This window comes from Gouania willdenowi, chromosome 19 (assembly GCF_900634775.1).
Source record: "Gouania willdenowi chromosome 19, fGouWil2.1, whole genome shotgun sequence".
Classification (NCBI taxonomy): domain Eukaryota; kingdom Metazoa; phylum Chordata; class Actinopteri; order Blenniiformes; family Gobiesocidae; genus Gouania; species Gouania willdenowi.
In genome coordinates, this window is record NC_041062.1 from 18,508,626 (window position 1) to 18,526,412 (window position 17,787).

The 17,787-nt window shown below is 35.5% G+C and overlaps 1 protein-coding gene across 3 annotated transcripts in view; it reads left to right on the forward strand.

Moving 5' to 3' along the window:
* The first annotated feature begins 1,544 nt into the window (after nucleotides 1–1,544).
* snx29 (sorting nexin 29) overlaps nucleotides 1,545–17,787 on the forward strand; it is a 228,497-nt gene continuing 212,254 nt past the window's right edge. For all 3 annotated transcript variants that reach the window (XM_028477028.1, XM_028477029.1, XM_028477030.1), the window contains exons 1-7: nucleotides 1,545–1,898; nucleotides 3,070–3,134; nucleotides 6,082–6,134; nucleotides 6,479–6,603; nucleotides 8,639–8,819; nucleotides 8,907–8,977; nucleotides 12,470–12,727. In XM_028477028.1, coding sequence (XP_028332829.1) covers nucleotides 1,892–1,898; nucleotides 3,070–3,134; nucleotides 6,082–6,134; nucleotides 6,479–6,603; nucleotides 8,639–8,819; nucleotides 8,907–8,977; nucleotides 12,470–12,727 — 760 coding nt within the window. In that variant the 5' untranslated portion in view covers nucleotides 1,545–1,891. The remainder of the gene's footprint in view (nucleotides 1,899–3,069; nucleotides 3,135–6,081; nucleotides 6,135–6,478; nucleotides 6,604–8,638; nucleotides 8,820–8,906; nucleotides 8,978–12,469; nucleotides 12,728–17,787) is intronic.

The window sequence follows — 17,787 nt, forward strand, 5'->3', positions numbered from 1 at the left end:
TTTTCATTTACAAAATGTGACTGTAGACAAAAAATTTTTTTGGGAAAAAAACTAGAAAATACTTTATTATTTTCCTTTTATTTTTCATTGTCAAAAGAATTCCTTGATAAACAATACAAAACAATGCAATTTAACTAAAAATAAATCTTGAATTAAAAAAATAAAGGAATAATACAAATGAAAATGAAGCCTATTAATTTAAATTCTGGTTCTATAATAAACAATGCAAAACTGCATAATAGTTCTTTTTCTTTTAAAAGTGCAACTGAAAATGTATTTTGTGCCTTAACAATTGGACTTAAAAAAAAAAAAACCGTCATTGCACTGATTTACGTCATATTTGTTTAGACCAGCAGAGGGCGCTGGTAACCCAGTGGTCGGTTGGCATGCAGATATTCTAGCAGTGAAGAAGAGAAGCTATGCTAGCAGACAGAGCTAATAGAAAACGTGACTTTTACAGATATTCAAGTAATATTACAGATATTCTTTCAGTGCTAAAGGGGTAATGAATCATTTATTAACATATTTAAGAGTAGAAGGCGGCCAGAAAGAAAGTATTAGCAGACTCCGCCCGCCGCCTACACTTCCGGATAGTCAGAAAATCGATTTCAACCGTGATACCTATGAATCGATTTTTAACTGCCTTACGATTAATCGTTACATCTCTAATATATATATATATATATATTTTTTTTTTTTTCCCTACTTCCACCACAATACAACACACACTATGAATTTACTTTAACAATATTTGACATTTGATGTCAAACAAAATTTTGTAGGATTTTTTTTCCCATCACTCTTTTTGAAGCCAATTTCCCTGATATTCTTGTGACTTATGAATCTACATTTGGTTATTTAGATTCAGTGTTTCCCTTGGGGTCAATTATAATTGTTATTGTGTAATTGACAATTAATTACAGTTATGGCGTATTTATAAGTGTCATTCTAAATGATGATACTTTTGTATTTTTTTTTTTTTTTGAAGAAAAAGGTGAAATTGAGGGCAATACTGACAGAAAATAGGCTGAGAAACCCACAGCAAAAACATAATTAATACCAATATTTTAATTGATAAGGAAGCCTAACAAGGTAACCAAGAGATGAAAAACAAATTGGATGATAGATAATATAAATATATATTTTTTAATCTTGTCTGTGCATGCTGTCAAAGGTCAACACTACAAGAAGTGCAATCTTTTTAAGACAGCAATGCATTGGATGATCGATCATATTTTTTAGTGTATTACATAGCTGATTTATGACATCATCGTTATCATGAGAGATGCTAGCAGAAAGCTAACACAAGAGGAAGGTTAAGTTTTATGGACTTATTTTATTAATTAAATTTGTACTTTAGTAATTTAGAACTTAAATATAATTGACTTTCAGGGGGAACAAATAATAGCAATTTTAATTGTGATTTAAAAAAAATAAATAAATAAAAAAAAAAAGGGACGTAATCGTAATTGACAAATTTGACCCCAAACCCTGACTATGTTCAAAGAACTACATTTCCCAGCAGCTCCGTGAGGTCATATGACAGCGCTGTGTTTGGTCATGTGACCTTGAGAGTGAGCTTGATTTTGCCCAGTCACACGTTTTGAACTGGAAACTGTATTGTTTTTCACCGTTGCATGCAGCATCACAGCGTGCACGGAGGTGTCCGACCTTAGGCTCACTAGGCCTGGGTCAACTCTGCATGACAGTCCGAGGATCCCTCCAGAGGCCCAGCTGCTCACCGGTAGGCCTCGGACTTCACCGGGAAATATCAGCCTCCCACCCCGCTGTTAGGTGTGCTTAGCCCGGCGTCAGAGGCGGCATGGACCCGGTGAAGACATGCACCGTGGAGGTCAACTTTTAAGCTTGAACCTGGGGTCTTGCTGTCAGAATGAACGGTACGATCATAGTTTATTTGTATTTGTATGGATAAGTCACAAAGTAAACGTCCCAAAGTAAACTAATGCGTTCTGCAGAAAGGAAATCAACTAATCAATAACGGTTTGTTTCCAAAATATTAGCTGTCCAAACAATGTCCTCTGTGGAAATGCTTGGATTTACCTTGACAGAACAAGGATCATAAATGTATAGTTGCGCATGCGCAATTAGCTGGATAGTTGTGGTTAGTGAAATCATTCTCTGCTGGCCTAAATACATTAGGAAATACAGAGTAGGGCTGGGCAATAGATCTAGTTTTTGTTTTTGGCGATATAGAAAATGACTATCGCCATATATATATATATATATATATATTACTATACAATCACACATCACATTATAACAAGTATTTAGTATTATTCATAGAGTACAGTCAAACAGTGTCCCTCTGTACATTCTGAGGTATATGATTTCACAGCTCATTTTGTATTAAAATACTCGTTTTAGCAGTCGCTGCTTTCGTTATTTCTCAGAACAGCATGAAAAGGGTTAATAAACTTTTTTTTAGCAGATGTTAAAACCAGCAGTAAAAAACATTACATCAACAATAGCATGATTACAAATCTCCCTCTCAGTCATACGCAGTAGAACAAAGTCAAAAAGAAAAGCCTTTAACTTTGATTTAAAAATCTTCATGTTGGATGCTGACTTCAGCGCTGCTGGCAGTTTGTTCCACTTCTTTGCAGCATAACAACTAAAAGCAGCATCACCATGTTTACTGTGAGCTCTGGGCTCCACTATATGACCTGTGTCCATAGATCTGAGAGACCTGACTAACATCTCACTGATGTATTCTAGACCCAAACCCATTCACAGATTTATACATCTGCAGCAGAACTTTAAAGTCTATTCTGAGGCTGACTGAGGGCCAGTAATAGTCATAATATGAATCCTTTTGCTTTAAGTTGTTATGTGCTAAATCAGTGATAAATAGGGTGTATCCAAACCCAGAGTGAGACTATTTCTATCTTGTCAATCTTCTTTTTTATCTTAAACGTCCGTTCTGTTTTATTTGTCTTTTTCACTTTCTATTTTTAACATGGCGTAAACTATTTTGCACACATTTTTTTTTGGTTTTGTTTGTTTAGTCCTTCATTGCTGCACGTGTTCTACTTCTGTCTTCTTCCAAAGGTCCTCAGCAGAGTGACTCTAAGCGACAGAACCTCCTGGAGAGGCTGCTGGATGCTGTCAAACAGGTCAGACCCGCTTCATCCTACACTCATCATCCACAGCAGAGTCAACCATCCAGGGTTGGGGTGTATTAAAGTTTGTATATGCGTAATTAAAAATGATTTACAATTATATAGGAATGTCCCGATCCGATATCTATATCGGATGCCGGAAAACGATTATCGGATTCAAATTTCCAAAATTTCTGATTATTATTTTATTTTTTTCCAATTCGTTTTTTATTTATTTTATTCAGTTGTAGAATAACAATGTGGTTAATAATAAATGGGTCAGTTTTTCTCATACCTACTGTTGCTGACTATTGTTCTCTGTTTGAGTGACATCACTTGATCAGCTAACATTTCCCACTACAAAATAAGTCATTATTGTTTTTTTATTAAAGAAAAGTGAGAGAGAGAGTGAAAAAAAGCAAGTATGTATGATTCATGCTGATCGAATCAATATTGGTATCGGCCGATACGCAAGGCTGCAATATCGGTATCATATCCGATATGAAAAAGTTGTATCGGGACTTCCCTGCAATTAAAGCATACTTCTAATTGTAATTTAAATAATCTGTTGCTGTCATAATCAAAATTAAATTCTAATTGAACTTAAATAATTTACTCTGTAATTGTAATTGCCATGATAATTCTGTTTTCGATTATAATTTAACGCAAAATTGGGGAACTATGTTACAGTCTGAGATATATGTTGTTAATAATTATTAAAATATGTTTCATAACAAGCTTTCCCACATTTTCTTCACTATAAATATTAAAACCTATATTTTCATTGATTAGGAAGCTTATCAAGGTAACCAATAGATAGGAATGAAATTAAATGACATAGATATTTGTTTTTAGTGTATTTTACAGCTGATTTAGGACCAGTTATTATAAGAGATGCTAACGCAAGAGGAAACTTAACTTTCATTATTGTAATTGTAATTGACTTTCTGAGGATAAATAATTGTAATTTAATTGCAATTGGAAAAAATACTGGTCACTGTAATCGTAATTGAATTGTAGCAGAACATGGGTCATTTAAAACATAATTGTAACTGAAAAATGTAATTGACACCAACCCTGATGCCATCACAATATTGTTTTTTAATTTTATGTGTGGAGCAGTTTTAGTGTTTAAATTAGTTTTAGTTCTTCTTTCTGTCCAACAGCAACTAAAACCAGGAACTAAAACCAACAATGGTTGTGGGGTCGTGTTGCGCTAGTTCTTGTTTTTCAACATGTAGCGTTGAGACTGTGTCTTACTTATTGCTTTCCATGTTTGTTAGAAGAGTGAGGAAATGCTAAGTTTGCTAACCCATAACTAGCTTTCCAAACTTGGGCAATATCTAGATTTTGTAGTCTATTTAGCTCATTGGTTCTCAATCTTTTTTGGGTATTCCCCAATTTGAACAAAGATTAACTTTAATGCCCCCCAAATAATCCTGACAAATAACACACTTTCAAATTTATTGAACTAAAATTTAACAAGTAACATCATATTTCTTAATAAGTTAAAAACTAAACTAACCACCTGCAAGTGCAGTAGTCAAAAATACAGGAAATAAAGAAACATTTTTTAAGTCGACTTTTGAAAAGTTTGTTGATAAAAATCAGATATTTAACACATTGGCCACAAATTTCTTTATCGATTCATTGTGATGTGGGATTTATGTCACTGACCGTGACGTAGAGCCGTTTGCTTCCCCTGCAGAGTTTGTGTGCGCACGCACCATGGGTGTTTGTGTGCGCACGCACCATGGGTGTTTGTGTGCGCGCGCACCACGGGTGTTTGTGTTAAGCAGTAGGGATGTAACGATTCACTCAACTCCCAATACAATTCGATTCACGATACTGGGTTCACGATAGGATTCTCTCACGATTTATTTTACAAAATGGGACTGTAGACAAATGATGACTGGAAAATATTCCTTTATTTTTTTTGGGAAAAAAACTATAAAAAACTATACTGTTTTTCTTTTATTTTTCATTGTCAAAATAATCCCTTGAAAAACTATTCAAAACAATGCAATTTAACTAAAAATAAATCTTTAATGAAATAAATAAAGGAATAATACAAATGAAGAAGAAGCCTATTAATTTAAATTCTGGTTCTATAGTAAACAATGCAAAACTGCATAATAGTTCTTTTTCTTTTTAAAAGTGCAACTGAAAATCGTTACATCCCTAGTACGCACACCACAAGTGTTAGTGTGCGCAGACAGAGTTTGTGTGTGTGCGCGTGCATGAGTGTTATTGTGTATGCGCACAAGTATTTGTTTGTGTGCATGCATGAGTGTCTGTGTGTGCACGCGCCAGTGTTTCTGTGTAACTTGCGCGTGTGCGTTTGTTTGTGTGAGAGATAGCTGATTATTTCAGTTTAATCAGCTTTAATTTGCTTTATAGATAAACCATGTTTAAAAAAATCAGATTAATTAATTCATCTTTTGACCGATTCATCGATTATGAAAATAATCCATAGCTGCAGCTCTCGTTCTGCTCTATATGAAGTACATGCCAACTTAAATCTTATTTGTTAGTTCGTTCATTTTCTTCCCTATCAATATCTAATGCAGTCTAATCATTTAATGTTTTTTAATGTTCTGCTACATTTTTAGGTTCTCATTTTTACTTTATTTGTGTGTTTAGTGTTAATGCTCTTTATTGTCAATGAAGAAAGGTTTTTAAGAAGATTGGCATGAAATTGAAAATGTCCCCCTGTTTATCGCGCCCCACCAGTCATACCTCTGTTCCCCACCAGGGGGCATGCCACACACTTCGAGAAGCACTGATTTAGCTGATCATGCTAACAGGAAATAGACTTTTTAGCAGGTGTTGAAGAAGGATCATCTCTGTTTACTCTCATTCTGATACATTTTTATAATGTCACTTTACTGTAAAAGTAGTTCAAAGTGCTTAGTTTGCAAACCCGTACTGCTTTTATCATTTGTCTTTAATATGATTTCAGTGCCAGATCCGCTTCGGTGGGAGAAAGGAGATAGCCACAGATTCAGACAGCAGGTAGGAGGTGGTCTCAAGCGGTTTTTTTTTTTTTTTGTGTCTCATGATGATGTTGGTTCAGTCTCAGCCTTGGTGCTTTATCATGACTTCTAAAAATCTGCAAAAAAAGCCTTTATTGGTTAATTTTTTGCATGATGATGATGATGATGCATGGCTTTAAATGTTGATAGCAGTATCATGTGACACCTGAAAACACTTGAAAAATGCAGAGGACTTGCCAGTAAACCCTTGTAATAACTTCAATTTTGAAATTTTGGTGCGATTCTTCATTTCCGTCGATGTTTTTTGCAGCATGTGATTAGGATTATTGAATCTTTATTTTGCTCTGTTGGTTTGGTCTGCAGGGTGATCTGTCTGTGTGCTCAGTTTGAGACGGTGCTGCAGCATGGTCTGAGGAAGAGCAAAGGTCTGGCCCTCACCGCCGCCGCACTCAAGCAAGCGGCTGGATTCAGCAGCAGGACGGAAGCAGGTGTGACCATGTGTATACGAACGGTGATCTCTGTCTCTGAGGTCAGGCGTTCATATCCAAAGAACACACCAAATGACAGCAAAGTCCCCGCTTCCCTGTTTTTCTGTCTCGGTTGTGTCATTTTGTGTGTATTTTGCGCTGTGCTGGGCAGCTGTTGCACCTTTGTGTCTCTAAATCTCACACTAGAATAGCTGCATATTTTACAGGTTGTTTGTCATCAGTGGTGCATGCGTCGCAGTCACATGATGATGGTTCTCAAACTGACACGACTTGTCAGATGTGGGATTTCTTCCACTTGATCCGAAAACGACTTATGTTGGAATCTGTAATTCAGAATGAAATGGTCAGAATTAGAAAAGTTTTAATGGTCAAGTACAGTTTAAAAACAATACAAGGAATGTGAAAACCAAAAAAATCAAACCAGAAACACTATAATAGTAGTAATAATAATGAATGAAATGGTCAATGTAAGTATCATATTTTCCGGTGTATAGGACGCCATTTGTTTTTCATTTAAAATTGAGGGTGTGGCCAATTAGAGATGTCCCGATACAGCTTTTTCACTTTCGATATGATACCGATTTTGCAGCCTTGAGGTTTGCCCGCTACCGATATCAATCCGATACGATATCGGCACAAATCATACTTACTTTTATGACTTATTTTGTAGTGTGGAATGTTAGAAAAGGATTGATCAAGTGATGTTACTCAAACAGAGAACGATAGTCAGCAACAGTAGGTGGTTACATACATTTTAACCTTCAACATAATATCTCCAGTATTTTACAATTGAATGAAATGAATAAAAAATAAGAAGACCAGCACCAATGTTAAGGTGCAGTTTGAACCACAGTCACCTATGGATAAAAGTGCTGGAGCGGAAAATTTCATCGGAGCGCTTGTATTGGTGATTTTAGATGCAGTCCAATAAAATCCGATATTCATTTTCTGGCTGACATCGGACCGATATCCGATATCAATATCGAATCGGGACACCCCTAAGGCCAATACGGCAGAATTTTCAGTCAGTCGCACACGTGCCACTGACTAAAAACAAACTTCGATAATGTAGGAAAAGCGAAAGCACTCACAGGCTTAATAACTCAGGACGGTGGTGGTGTGCTCCATATGCAGGACAGTGTCCAAGTGGAGGGAAATTGCGTGGGAGCAAACTGATGTCAGAAGTCATACATCTGTTGAATATTTGTGTTTATTTTTTGCGTCTAAAATAAGACGTTTGCTTGAATAAAAATGAAATAAATGGAAGTTTCTGGACGAGGGAGCGGTGCCCCCGCCTCCCCCGACTACAGAAATAGTCTGGGATTGTAGCACCGTCAATTTCTTACCATTCAGAATTACTTCAGTCGTGCCAACCCCAGAGCAGGCAACACCTGTTCCCTGCTCTGTAATGGCCTTTTAGCTGCTGCTCTATAATCCCATTGTCTGCTTGTAATGCCTTTATCTGCACAAAGTCACTTTGGAAACAAATCTCTTCAGATTGTGACCATCACACTTTGGTTTTCGTGCGGTTTTCCATACTTTGTCCCAAGGCATTGTACAAAATAACACTTTTTGGCACTATATTGTATTGTTTGCAACCTGTGGCCTGCTTCATAATATGTAACAATATTTACACCAGGTAAATAATGTAATTTAAGATTTTTTTCATTAAGTTACAGTACATTTAATTTAAATTAAAATATTGATTGATAGGACCTCTGCACTAATTGTTACCTTATCTGACTTATTTCTGTATTTCATAGTGAATTAGTGGAGGTTATTTCTTCTTGAATCATTTCAAATGAAGCCTGGCACCTGTAAACACTGGAAAAAGCTTTTGTAACTTGATCACATTGTTCTGAGATCAGTTAAACATTGCATGCAAATGGAAAACAAGTGTTAATTCATATTGCTAGCACCAGCAGATCTGTATATTTGAAGTTGTGTCTTTGTTTTGCTTTCTATCTCCACACGCTGCTTCTGTGAGTCTCGCTGTCTTAATGTTACTTCTTCTTCTCTTTTCTTCTCCCACCAGAGTTGACCTTCTGGTTTCACGTGAAGGAGCATCTGAACCGTCACGAGCTCCAGCGTTTCTACACCCTTCGCCACATTTCCTCCGAGCTGGGCCGAGGTCGTGCGTGGCTGCGCTGTGCCCTCAATGAGCACTCGTTGGAACGCTATCTTCAATCACTGCTGGCTGACCGCACACGTCTAGGGTCGGCCCACACTTTATGATGACTCATTCTTCCCTGTTACAAGCTTTTGTTTATTCTAACTTCATTAAAGGTTTTTCTCTTGTTTAGAACTTATTATGAAGACTGGGCTTTCATTCTTGATGAAGAGCGATCCAGTATGCTTCCCACCATGGCTGCAGGTAAGTTTGTGTTTATTTTAGAGTGGGACTTTATATTACTTTTTCATTTAATTTAATTTAATTTGTTTAATTGAATTAGGACATTACATATTAGTAGGGATGCAACGATTCACTCAACTCCCGATACGATTTGATTCACGATACTGGGTTCACGAGACGATTCTCTCACGATTTATTTTGCAAAATGGGACTGTAGACAAATTACTGAAAATACTATACTATTTTCCTTTTATTTTTCATTGTCAAAAGAATCCCCTGATAAACTATTCAAAACAATGCAATTTAACTAAAAATAAATCTTGAATGAAATAAATAAAGGAATAATACAAATGAAGAAGAAGCCTATTAATTTAAATTCTGGTTCTATAGTAAACAATGCATAACTGCATAATAGTTCCTTTTCCTTTTAAAAGCGCTACTGAAAATGCATTTTGTGCCTTAACAATTGGACTTTAAAAAAAAAAAAAATTGCACTGGTTTACATCAGATATTTGTTTGAACCAGCAGAGGGCGCTAGTAACCCTGTGGTTGGTTGGCATGCAGATGTTCTTGCAGTGAAGAAGAGATGCTATGCGCTAGCAGACAGAGCTAATAGAAAAACGTGACTTTTACAGATATTCAAGTAATATTACAGATAATCTTTCGGTGCTAAAGGGGTAAGGAATCATTTATGAACATGTTTAAGAGTAGGAGGTGGCCAGAAAGAAAGTAGGAGTAGATTCCGCCCGCCGCGTACACTGCTGGACAAGAGAAGGGATACATATATATCTGCTGTTTATAAAAAGTACTGCGACTCAATTTTCACAGTATCAATGTCAACCATGATACCTATGAATCGATTTTTAACTGCCTTGAGATTAATCGTTACATCCCTACATATTAGTCAATGTGTCAGCACACAACGTCAACATAAATCGCACAGTAGCTAATTTTCCTCTGTTGTCCTAAGGCAGGTAAACGTGATATAACATATTATATAGTCGAACAATAACATTTAACATACAGGTAAGCAACGTCACACAATGGCCGTGGTTACATGGTGTTTTTTAATTTGGAATGAGTTATTCCGAATTAAATCATTCTGAATTAAAGTGTTCTGCTTCGTGTTTACATGGAAATAGTAATTCAGAACTGAGGTTTACATGGAAAACTGGTTTATTCTGCTTCATTTAATTCCGCTTTAGGTCTGGGGGTTGGGAAGGCTCTGATTGGACAGTTGGCGAACGTGACGTATCGCGTCTATTGGGAAAAACACACAACAAACCTCCTTGTTGTCGGCTGTAACACAGAAGACCACACATGAGAACTGTTTTCATCTTTATTTCGATTGTAGTTTTGAATCAGCAGCTCATCAATAACACACTTTGGTCCACAGAGCGGAAGAGATAGGAAGTAATCACCAGTAAATAAAGCCCAGTAAAACTCCAGAAAACAATAACCAGGAATAAATATTTGCTCCCTGGTAAAGACAGTAGCTCTAACAACCAGTACAATGATAAACTTGGTGATATCACAGCCTGTGCAGCAGTATGAGGACGTATTTACTCCATCTCCGGGTTTTAGTATCAGCCAGCTCCGTTTGCTGATCTCCATGTGTGTTTAATAAGTCCATGTGTCCGTGTTAATTTCTGCATGTTTATGCCTCCATCCATCCACTCTTTTCAATAGATCCATGTCTTTTAAGGCTCTTATTATTATTATTATTATTATTATTATTATTATTATTATTATTATAATTATTATTATTATGTCAGCTTTAGTCTGGGTGGCCATGTTGGATTATGTCGTCACCAAACGCGTCATCGCTGCAAGTCGCGCATACCGAAATTAACTTAAAGCAGCTTTAAGTGTTATTCACTGTTTACAAGAAAGATTAATTATTTAATTCGGAATTAAAAACGGAATAAACCAGCCACCTAATTTGGACTTAACTTGAATTCCAAATTAAAGTAGCATTAGAAAGTAAGTATTTACAAGGTCAGGTTAAAGAGGAATTAACTTTTATTCTGCTTTAAAGAGGAATTAAAGCTCCCATGTAAGCGTGGCCATTGAGACAAACATTACACTGACTGACGACAGAAAACATGATACCACATCTACTATTTACAATAGAAAAAACAACAGTCGGGAGTTAAAAGCACAAAATTATCTATGGGTGCATGACTGCTTTGTTTTCAACCAATTTTTGAGAATTGCTTTAAAAGTCACTTTCTGAGCAACTCTGCACAAACAGGCTGATTTGCGTCCTACTTATGTATATTCATGACTGGGCGTGTCTACAGACGGAACACTGACTTCCTCCTCCCCGCACGGTGACGTAGGGCCAGAGGACGACCCGCCCTCCTCCCACCTACTCTGTGGCTGAGCTCATGCTGCTTTATAAACATGAGACAGAGCGTGGGGGCGGGGCGTTCGCCGGTACATACATAGACTGTAGAAAATACATGCATAGCACTGCGCGAAGGACGCTGCAATGCTCACCTTTGTGGGCGTGTCTGTTTACATGTCAATCACGGTAGAGAGCTTTCTGGAGGCGTGGCTTCTCCAACTCAGTGTCACGTCAATTTGTCAAAGTGGGAACGCATCATCACATTGAAGCGAGGTGTTTGGGCTCACCCTGCAGTAAGAAAGGAGCAAATCACCCTCTAACTAACGATTGAGGGAATCAATGAAAAAAACACTTTGAACATGTGTACGAAGCCCTAATATGCTTACTACTAATTACTGCCGACACGCTAAGCTAACAGTGCCTCCATGAGCATTGACATTATATACGTACAGTATATAATGTTTACATCCGTGAGTGCTAATCTCCAGTAGCAGAGGCTTGCGCGCGCAGGCACATGCACAGATGTAGCTTCAGAGCTTTCAATGTATTTCTTATTAATTTACATCGTAACTAACACCAGAGCGCTACTGTTTACCTTCCTATTTAGAAGTGCAATCATGAAAAGGGTACTGACTGAAACGCGGCGCAGTGTAGTGTAATCAAATACACCGGTACGGCGGAATACTAAAAATTCACATCATAACGAAAATATATACCGATATTCGGTATGAACCGGTATACCGCCCAGCCTTAGGACAAAGGAGTTGCGGAAGAAAAACAATAATAAGAACTCCAATGAGAACAATGTATTTGGCAATTTTCAATGACCAAAATATAATGGCAGAAGCAGATAAGGACATATTTAAAAAGGCTTTATATAATCTGAGCTTCACTGTGGACAACAAATGAACACATTTGGCTCTTGACTACCATCGATACTGGAAAATTTGGTCAGAATTGACTTCAAAGCTCATAATGTTAATACTTTAACTCAGATAAAGATAAACCTCTGAAATATTAAGTATATACAGCACTGATCTTATGCCAGAGCTTCCATATCACAGCCCAGAGCTGCACCTCAGTCAATCTTTGCTCAAAAATGATTACAACACACTTCAGTCCTTAGTTAATGATGTGTCTGCATTACTTTGCTCCTCCCTCAGGCTTAAACTCCATCCTGTTTGCGATCAACATTGACAACATTGACCTTAACGGTGGGGTGACGCGTGCAGCCCCGTCGGTGTCCAACCTGCTGAAGGAGTCCACCCAGGGCATTGGAAGCCTGTTAAAGGAGTCCACTCAGGGCGTGAGCACCCTGCTGAGGGAGATCAGCACCGCCACTGCTGTAGTGCCTGGATTCAGCACCAGAGTGGGCGGAGCTTCAGACCCGCTACCTGTCCTTCCCCGTAGCACCTCTGCTGGTAGGAGAGAAAAAAACACTTCACAAACAACAAACCTTTGTCTTACTGACATTATTGTTATTTCAATCAACTCAGATAATCAAAAGAGAAGGTTATTATACATAGTTTTAACATAATTCGATTAAAATGCATCAATTTTGCAAGTTTATACTTCCACCCACTCCCTTTTGAACACAAAAAGTATGTGTATTATGTGAAATAATCTAATTGCGATTATTTCCCTCAATATTGCGATTGCGATTTAATATGCGATTATTTTTTTCAAGGGCCCCTTGTCATGTATTTTTCAATGAACACAAGCAATAAATCAATCTGTTTGATAATAAACAATTTCAGATTTATTTAAACTTTAAATAAATATGAAATATACATTTTAAAGCACAGATTACAACAATAAAGCAAACAAATCTGTGGCTTTACCTCTTCAACATATTTAACTAACTTCACATTTCATGAAACATGTAAACATGTGGACTGCACTTCTTAAACACTCTCTGAACTTAACAGGACAGTCTATAAATAAATAAAATAAATGTGTATATATATATATATATATATATATATATATATATATAAAGCTTACTAATATATCTGTTTTAACCAATTGGAAGTTTTTTTAGGTTAATCAAACTCCTAACAAACTTAAAATAAATTATTACTAAAAAAACAAAAAAAAACGCGTTTTATGATATGGCGATAATATCGCAAATGCAATTAATCGTTCAGCTTTAGCATTCAGTAATATATGTAATTGTTTGGGTTTGGTTTGTTTTTTTTTCTGGAGGGAAGCCATCTGCATCACATATTTTATTTATTGTAATATTGTTTTTTTTTTGCATTATTGCATTTGTTCACAATAAAACAGTATATCAATATCAATAGTTTTAACATCATTAGGTTAAAATGCATCAATTTTGCATGGCAGAAAGATAAAACTGACACAATTTCTGAAAACATTGTTTTTTCAATCAACTCAAATAATTAAAAAAGAAGTTCATTATACATAAAACAGCATTTCCCACCTGACCACCTCTGCCCTGTTTCTGTGTTTTAGCTTCACTTTTATTATAGTTTTTATACTGTTTTGGCTTCACTTTTATTGTAGTTTTTATACTGTTTTGGCTTCACTTTTATTGTAGTTTTTATACTGTTTTGGCTTCACTTTTATTGTAGTTTTTATACTGTTTTGGCTTCACTTTTATTGTAGTTTTTATACTGTTTTGGCTTCACTTTTATTGTAGTTTTTATACTGTTTTGGCTTCACTTTTATTGTAGTTTTTATACTATGCACTGTTGTGGTTTTATTATGCACTGGAAAGTGACCTTGGGTGACCGGAAAGGTGCTGATTTTCCAAATAAAATGTATTATTATGATAGTTTTAACATAATTAGATTAAAATGCATTGATTTTTCATTTCAGTAAGATAAAAGTGACACCGTTTTTCTAAATATTGTCATTTCAGTCAACTCAAATAATTAAAAAAGAAGTTCATTATACATAGTTTTAACGGAATTAGATGACAGTGGATCAATTTTCCATTGAATAAAGATAAAAGTGACACTATGAACAGCATTCATTAAAAAAAAGGAAATACATATGTCATTTCTCTGGATGATTCCCTAGCAGTGCAAACCCAACTTTTCAAAGTGCTACACACACATTTACAAGTTTGGCCTTAAGGTGAGGAGTCGACATCCTGAGAGATCTCACAGTGTGATGACTCAAAGGCTCCTTAATGCTGGTTAGCACATCTCATACCCTTTGATAATAAATTAAAAATATTTGCTAAGATGATCAAAAACATTTTATATCTGTGACACCAGCAAAACTGTAATATGGAAATTTAAAACGTTGTTTGAACTCAGGCTCATGTGCTTGTAGTCCTGCAGCGTATTAATGCAGGAGGCAAACTCAACTATAAACTTTTATTTATTTATTTATTTTATTCTGAAGCTTTGCAACTATATTAGTTTTAATAGGTATCTTCCTGCGTAGAAATATTGGTTGCTTCTGTTAGATCATTATTATATAACATCAGCTGATATAGTCTATACATCTCCCCCACAGACTTCTATTAATAACAATAATAATAATAAAATAAAAACTATAATTACAATTATATATCTTATATAAGAAACATGAACCCAATAACAATACCCTCAAAAATACCATATATATACTGTATATAACTATCATATATATATATATATATATATATATATATATATATATATATATCCCTAAGGATTTTCTCAGACAAACTGAGTTAACAAACACGACAAAGTAGGGCTGGGCGATTTGGCCCAAAAAAAAAAAATTCTGATTTTTTTTAAAGAAAAATTTGAGTTTCGATTCGATTTTTTTTTTTTCTTCAATGCACTCAAAAATGACTGCAGACATCAGATATATTGTCAAAAGTGCAACTTTATTGCTGTGATTGTCCTCAAGAGTGAAATGTATAGAACAATCCCAAAATAATTTTAACTATTTCAAGCTTTAACCCAGGTTTAAGCAAAAGTGCAACAGCGCCTTCACAGTAGCTTCAATTTTCAGATTAAGAAATCAGATAACTACATATTTTATAACATATAACATTACAATTAAAAGAATTATAATAAAGTCTTCCCTTAGCATCTCAGCATAGTGCGAATAAAACATTAAACATGCTCAAAGGGTAAACAAATGTAAACATAGAGGAGGCTGGCTCACATCGCGCTACGGTAACCCACAAGGACGAACGCCAAAAAAAACTGGTGGGAAAATATATTTTTTTAAAAATAACTTTTTTTTTTTTTTTTAACCTCGAATATATGGAAGCCCATTCCCGCCAGCAAAACAAAAAACTAGGAAAAGTAAAACTTACTTAGTATCTCATAATTATGACTTTGATTTATTATTATTATTATTATTATTATTATTGTTATCTTACTTTTCCTAATTTTTTTTTTTTTTTTTTTTACTAGCGAGAATGGGCTTATATCATATCTTTGTGCTTCTGTGATTAAGAAACACTTTCACAGGCTCACACTATAAAAAGACAAGCACAACATTTCCTGGTTGATGGAACAAAAAGATACTATTCATCTTCACATTCTTTGTTTTTTTTTATTTGTTTAATTATTTAGTTTCTCACGCCGAGATACAAATTTAACTGAGCTTCACTCGTCCCTTAAAGTTGTACCGCTTTAATCAACTGATTTAATCAGGCTCATTTTATGCTCATTTGCATACTGAGTGGTGATTGGGTGATTACTGGTGGGGAGTTGTTGCAGTAGAACAAGAGGTGGGACGATGAGTTCACATTACACATTGACCACATGTATCAAACTCAAGGCCCGGGGGCCACATCCGGTCCTTTAGAGTATCCCATTTAGCCCAAAGGAGACCATAAAAATGACAGAAAAAAACATGAATTATTGTGTAAAATCAGTTGTAGATATCTCAAATTTACCAGTTTCATGAAACTCTATAATATTATTAAGGGCTTGCATTTTTCCTTTGTTTCTATCACATGAATGCCATCATTTTTAATTGCAAATTGTGGAAAGAACTTTCAGGTTTGCCACAAATCTTGCAATTTCTCACAAACAATGCCACAAAGTTCCTTTAAATTACACAAAAATTGTTTGCAAAATCAATAATTTTTGAAGTGAAGATCTGGCTGGGTCGGATATTAAAAACTGGGGCACAATTGATGTTAGAATTGTTTTTTCCCACATTTAAAATCTGCAACCCAGTTGTGATCAAACTGGTCCATATTTGGCCCCTCAGTTTGACACCCCTGTGATATCACGATATCACGATAGCGATACCAATAATATTTACCATAATATTGTAATATTACTTACATATTGAAATATGAATGTTATAAATATATCATAACACATATTAAGTGGTTGATATATTTTGAAAAGGGGAAAAAGATACTCGTACCAAAAACATTGCAGTTGCAGTTATTCTTAACATACTGTACTTACTGAATAGGAATATTAAAATATAATAATAAAAAAAAAGCATGAATAATTTTTAATTTAAAGTACATAAAGTTCCACTCTGCAAATAGAATGCAAAAACAGAGTCTAAAAACTTAAATTTTACTCTGGCATTTGGTGACACTTTACTGGTTGTTTTATACATAAAGGCTGATTTTGCACTGTCATTATTATGACATGACACCTGTCATTAGCATAAATAAGGTGTCATGTCCTTGGTCCCCCTCCAAAATGAGATGTTACATCTCAAGGGGCTTTCCACAAATACATTTCAAATTTCATGAAGGCTGTCATTAAGTGTCGTTCGTTACCCTAACCCCTAACCCTTGATCACCTAGGTACTTACAGCCTACCCATTTTTCCCTAACCCTAACCTTCCTTAGCCCCAACCTCCCTACGCCCCATTTGCACATCCTTGTTTAGCATTTAAATCTTAATTATTTATAATACGATATTTTAATTTGATGGGGTGTTAATCTGGTTTTTAATCTCTCAGTAAACTGTAGGCCTCCACCTCTTTTATTGAGTCCTGGACCTGATTTATTGAGACGTTTTTTTTTAACTTTGTTTCTTTATTTATTTTATTTTATTTTTAATTGTATTACTTTAATTTACTCTTATAGGGAGGGAGAAGGGGTTCCTGTGGCCCATGCCCATGAAATTTCCAGCCCTCCCTAATCCTACTCCTACTAGATCCCTTCACCTAACCCAAAAAATGCCAGCAAAGCTCCAAAGATGTCATAAATGAGCAAAAAGTGTCATGATTTAGTAAACAACACTTAATGACAATACGTGTACCTTTCGTTTTAAAACCATATCAAAATAACAAATAAACAGTGTGGTTATTTTGTGTTACTGATTTTTAAACCAAACAGAAATACAGAAAAACCAAAAAATAGATAAGCGGCATTTTTCTACAGTGCAAATAGTATCCAAATAAACTGGTGACTGACTATCGACTGTGAGGAACAATAGACATTAGAACTACACTTTTGAAAAAATAATTACAGTTTTTTTTGAGGGCAGTAATATGTTTATTTTGCACGTTATAAATACCGCTAACAGCT